Source organism: Dromiciops gliroides, chromosome 2 (assembly GCF_019393635.1).
Source record: "Dromiciops gliroides isolate mDroGli1 chromosome 2, mDroGli1.pri, whole genome shotgun sequence".
In the NCBI taxonomy this organism is placed as follows: Eukaryota; Metazoa; Chordata; class Mammalia; order Microbiotheria; family Microbiotheriidae; genus Dromiciops; species Dromiciops gliroides.
In genome coordinates, this window is record NC_057862.1 from 184,725,498 (window position 1) to 184,731,561 (window position 6,064).

Here is a 6,064-nt window from a genome sequence, read left to right on the forward strand (position 1 = left end):
TCCCTTCATAGTCAAACACAAATCCTTGTGCCCAGCTAACTGGACAGACAACATATGCCATGGAGTGGCAATCTGGAAAGTTGGAGAAGGGAGCACTTTTCCACTCTCCATTATATTCACCTTCTGTTCTGCTCACAATGATTCTCTCTCACTCTTCTATTTCCTTTCTTTTTCTCTCTCTTCACTGCCCCACCCCTCATGCCTTAGGATTGCCAGTATATTCATGACAGCATGGGATAAAGAGGGTCCTGACTTTGGACCTAGAATTTAGCACCATTCTCATTTGTGAGAATGGTTGTGATGAGACTGTAGATCAGAAGCTATATAACCAAAATTAGAAACTACCCCTACCCATTCTGGTCGGGAAGCATCATGACCTTTGTATGTTTTAAATAATGAAGGCTAAGCGGGCTATCCAGAAAGAACAACTCAATTAGCTTTCTACTTTTGAAAAGCTATAATCAATCGATCAATAAATAAACATTTATTAAGTTTCAGGCACCATGTTAAGGCATTGTGCCAGACACTACTAAGTGCTGCTAACCAAGAAGCAAAGGGCATTTCATCAAGAAATACAAGTATGGGGCAGCTAGGTGGCGCAGGCCCTGGAGTCAGGAGTACCTGAGTTCAAATATGGCCTCAGACACTTAACACTTACTAGCTGTGTGACCCTGGGCAAGTCACTTAACCCCCATTGCCTCACTTAAAAAAAAATAAAAAGAAATACAAGTATGTTCAGGACAAAAGAGTTAACCTTTCGTCTATTACCAAAGTGATAGTATTTCATCTTTATGTTCAAACTAAAAATTCAGTAAAGAAATGCAACCTAAAAAAAGAAAAAAGAAATGCAACCTAAAGATTCATCTGAAATATGGATTTCTTTTGTCATTTTTGTCCAGGGGACAATGTCTCATTTCAAATGGTTTCCTTGTACCCCAAAGCTTTGCTGTACAAGTGTCTGAAGTACATTTTCTAATAGTACCTTAATATTCATATAGCACTTTATAGTTACAAAATAATTTTCATAATCTTAGTTGAGCTTCCCCCAAATCCTGTAAGATAAGGTGAGTACTGTATTACTATCTCCATTTTACAGATGAGAAAACTGAGAGTTAGAGATATTAAATGATTGGTCAAAGTTCATATACTGAGGAAAAAAGCAGGGTCAGAACCTGAACCCAGGTCTTCTGACTCCAAGTTCAAAGGTGTCAAAATTATGCCACATTCTCTTACTGTAACACACACCATAGGACAGAAATGTTATTGTCCAGAATAACTGTATCATGTTACAATTAAATTTAAATGTTTACATTATTTTTGTCTAATATTTAATAAAAATGTAATATAACAGTCACAATAAAAAGCTAAAATGTAAAAACACTTAAAATATAAAAATATAAATTTTTACCCCAAACATACATTTAAAAATAAAAATGTATTATAGAAATCAATATATGTAATCTGTATTATATTTAGCATCAACTATAGGTTTGTATTTAAAACATATGTGGTAATAACCATATTTTCATGAGTGCCATATAATGATGCTATTTTACCAATATTCAGGACAAAATTTCATTTTAAATGAAATTACTTTATATTTTGTTTTCAGGAAGCTGATTTTTTTTACCCTCTAAGTAACAGCATAAGAATAAAGCAATTTCTAGTCACGATTCCAGATTATGGCACTCTATCTCATCAGGAATTAAAAATAATAAAATTTGTTTGGTATATCAGGGGAACAGTTAAATATCTTATCTTGAAAAAAAGACAATCATTTTAATCCCATAACCTAATGGCAGATCTCTATCTAAACATGTTTTCATATGCCCATGTGGAATCTAGCCAACTTTATAGAAGTGGAACAGGGAGAAAAACTGAATTGCAGGTTTAAAGAGGTCAGATCAAAATTGGTTGAAGTTTCCTTAGTTAAAACACAAACTAGTCACAACATTGCACTACCAGCATTTTAAAGTATATCAGTCTCACCTCGGTGGCCTTGAATTTACTATTTTTATAATGTTACAACAGAGCAAAAACCGCACAAAGTTACAAAAGAACATTGAGATTAAAAACGAAGAAAAAAAGTGAGATAACACAGTTAAAATATTGACAAAGTAACAGCATAATTAGTTTGTATTATGGTCAGAGGAACTTTAGCTTCTTCAAGCTTTCCTTGCCTGGAATTTAAATTTTTGGTCATATTGCTTAGACAGCAAATGGGCCAACCAAATCATAATTTAGATCTTTTATGATGTGATATAGAATATCTGTATTTAAAAGTTACTACAACAGATTTTAAGCCATAGTGGAGCATATGGAATGACTACATATGGAAGGGAGGGATAAAGTTAATCTTGATAATATATAATTACCAAAGTAAAAACTTGTATCTTATTTAGAAAATAGCTAAGGTGATACAATAGGATAAACTTCAATCTTCAGTAACAGTTTAATATGAAACTCTCCCCAAATGTGTCATTTTGATGAGTAAAAAATGTCTGGGTAATCCAAGGACTAGGTGTTCAATTCATGACTTAATATTTCAATAGACTCAATAAAACTTCCCATTTTCTGTAGGATCATAGAAACTGAAGTGCTGACAACCTACAAAGACTGTCTAGTTCCTCCTTCTGCCTTTTAATTGATTTAAATATAATAACAATCTTCTGAGACAAAGAGTTATCAACCCTTTTTTAAAGTCCTGGTATCTTGTTCCAATTGTTAATCATTGGAATGCTCCTTTGCCCCCATTTCAGACCTATTTTCTTTTACTCACTCCTCTGCAGAAATTGGGAACCAATAAGTGACCTCCATCTTATGCTTTCAAAGACTAATTACATTCATTATCTTTTATCCTTTTACCAGGCTAAACTCTGAAATTTAACATCTTTTGTAGATTCTACTTAAATCATTTTTCTTGCTTTCCCACTAAGATAATCTAAGCAAATGATTATACCTGCGTTTACTAAGTACTCAGTACTGTTATGAGTTACAAATTAAAGAAATCAAAAGGACTCATATGATAGAAAAATTCAGAGTTCAAAGGAACCCTGAAGATTAACTAGTCCAACCCTACAGTTAAAGAGGAAACCAAGGCAGAGAAAGGTTAAGACTTGCCCATCGTCCAGGCAGGAATAATCAGATTTGCAGAGATTTTAATGTTAGAAATGTATTCTGATTCAAAAGCCAAGGCTCTTTCTACTTTACCATTATAACCAGTTGATCTGAGGGATAAGGATTAGCCCAGTGTTCCACTTCAAGTCCTACAGATTTCTACATTTCTTTGTATGATGGTGATGGTGTGCTGTATGATTCCAAATTCCATATTAATACTGTCATCAGTATGTCGAAGAATACGTAATCCAAGTGCCTTTTGTTACCTTTTCCTCTATAACAATAATTATAGCTAACATTTATATTGCACTTATGTGTCGATCACATTTGATCCTCACAACCACCCTGGGAGGTAGGTGCTATTATTAATCCCATTTTACGGATGAGGAAACTGAGGCAAACAGGTTAAGTGACTTGCTCAAGGTCACACAGCTAATAAACTGTCCGAGGCTACATTTGAATTCGGGTCTTTCTGACTCCGGGCCCTTAGCCTCTAAGCACTGCACCACCTCGCTGCCCCCAAGAGGATGTGGATATGAGGGGGTAAAGAGTGGGGAGGGTTAGGGGAGAAAGATTCAGAGAGTTGAAAGGGGTAGGCAGGGGAGAAGGGGTGGAGGAGCGCGCAAGGAAGGAGCAATGAGCTAAGGACCCAGAAATTAACTAGAGAGAGGCGGAACCCACGGAGGGTAAGGGAACCTGCCTCACAGAAGTCCCAGACGGGCACTAGAGGCCACCCGGAGGCTCCGCCCCTTCCGGTCGCCGGCTCAGCCCCAGCTCTGGATCCGCATCGCAACACGACACTAGGTCTCTGGGCTAAGATAGACAGACAGGAGGCCCCGGGGCGTCGGAGGCAGCCGCTTTCTCCACAATAGCGGGGTGGAGGAAGGCCACGGCGAGGTCCGCGTTACCTGATCAGGGCCGTGACCCTCATGTCTGGGTCCCCGGCGTGCGCGCGGAACGCGTGCGAACAGGGAAATATTGGAAACTCGCGCCGCCGGCGCCGCTGCTTCCGCCTTGGGGGGAGGGGCCTTGACTCCCAACTTCACGGCTAGGACCCGCTGCTTTAGGGTTCCCAGCACCGCCTGCTCGGAAACCCCTGCTACCACCGCGTCCCTGCTGGGCACCTGTTCTCCTGGACTTCCGGGACGCTAAATAGGACGATATAGGTTGAGAATGGCGTCCTCCGTTCCGAAAGAGGATGAGGTATTTTTTCCCCTTTCAGGCGTGCTGTGGTCACCTAAATGAGGGCAAAGAAGCTCCCCAAGAAAGGGCAACGCCTGTAAAATTAGAGGCTACATTTACTGGGATTTCAGAACCCTTTAGGAGAAAGTTGTTGGGTCAAACCCCATGGTTGACTTAAAAAAATTTTTTTTAATGCATATGGTGCTATAATAGCAGTCTACACATAGATAGAAATATTTCCTCCATACTACTTCACTTCTTTTTACCACTTCTTTCCCTTACCCCCTTGGTCCTTAGCTTTTCTCCCCAAAAAAGTTTGAAACTGATTTCTACCGTGCCCCCACTGCATTCCATTATGATTTATGTAGTATGGTGAAACAGGCATTTATAGGATCATAGATTAGATTTAGAGGCAGTTGGGACTTAAAGCCATCTAATCCTACTTCATTTTGCTGTCATCGAGCATTTATTAAGGTCCTACTATGTATCATCTACTTTGGTAAACCCTGGGGATACAAAGAATGGGAAAACAAAGAAAGTAGTCCCTGTGTTTGAGGAGGTGACAGTTAAATGGGGAAGACAAAAAGCAAATAACTATGGCCTAGGAGAGAGGGGGGGGAAGGGGGGGAGGGAAGGGGAAGGGAGGCGAGGAGAAGAGAAAAACTTATGGTACATTTTTAAGCTTAAACTGCGGTTGTGAAGACAAACCACAAAATAATCAAGCCCAGATTAGTACAGTTTGCCATTCCCAGGTGTCATTGCTCACAGTGAAAATTTAACAATCAGGGCTCTCCCTTCTTTCCTTTCCTCTGATTGGATGACTTCTCCCAGAGCTTCCATTTAAAGGGGACCGGGGGCGGGGTGTGCCCAGTCCAACCCTCTACGAGTTGCACATTATACTTTCTTCTATGCTTCTGAGCTGGATGTGTTGTATTCTCCCATTAGAATATAAGCTCTTTGAGGGCAGGGACTGTTTCTCTGCTTGTACGGCATTTGTAGTGCCAGTGTTTAGCACTGTGCATGGCACATAAGTGTTTAATTAATACTTGTTGATCATCTGACTGTTGAGCGCCCCGCCCCCCATTCTCTCTTGTATTTATCTCTCCACCAGCTCATTCGCAGATGCTTGCAATATACTCAATTCTCCCCAATACTAACATGACTCCTTAGCCATTCTGCTCTGTTCAGCTCCTATCTTTTCTCTTCCCTTTCACTGATAAACTACCTACAGAAATAAGGATATTGAAAATAAAGCTTATTATCTTTCTCCTTAAACCTCATCCACTGGTCAGCTGTTTTATCTGTAGTGCCATGGTTCATCCTATCATACATGTTGAAAATTCTTGACTTAATTCCTAATGATTCTCTTTCTTAACCCTCCTGATATCCAATTAGTCACCAAAGCCTGTCCATTCCACTTCTGCAGCATCTATTTTTCCTTCCCCTTTCTTCTATTCACACTGCCACCACCTGGTATAGGCCCCTGCTACCACCTTCTTAGCTTACTACATTGTCCTTCAAACAGGCCTTCCTATCTCACATCCTTCCCCTCCACTTCACGTTGCTGCCAGAATAATCTTTTTTTTTTTCTGGGTAATTTAGAGAATAACCTTTTTTATATACAAAAACCTGGTCATTTTACTTTTCTCAAAAATCTTCAATGGCTCCATATTACTTCAAGTAAAGTTCAAACTTCTTTGCCTAGCAAACAATCTGGTATTATCTTTCTAGCTTTATTGTATCTTACTCCCTTAAATACACTGCT

General features: G+C 39.4%; 1 protein-coding gene across 4 annotated transcripts in view; it reads right to left on the reverse strand.

Annotated features, from left to right (window-relative positions):
- Positions 1–4,255, reverse strand: part of DPH6 (diphthamine biosynthesis 6) — a 443,945-nt gene extending 439,690 nt beyond the window's left edge. For 2 of the 4 annotated variants that reach the window (XM_043990141.1, XM_043990145.1), the window contains exon 1: positions 4,026–4,255. In XM_043990141.1, the coding sequence (XP_043846076.1) occupies positions 4,026–4,048 (23 nt within the window). In that variant the 5' untranslated portion in view covers positions 4,049–4,255. Of the gene's footprint in view, positions 1–3,210; positions 3,278–3,817 lie in introns of those variants that run through there. The other 2 variants (XM_043990143.1, XM_043990144.1) reach the window with 2 other exon arrangements.
- Between the last annotated feature and the right edge of the window lie 1,809 nt (positions 4,256–6,064).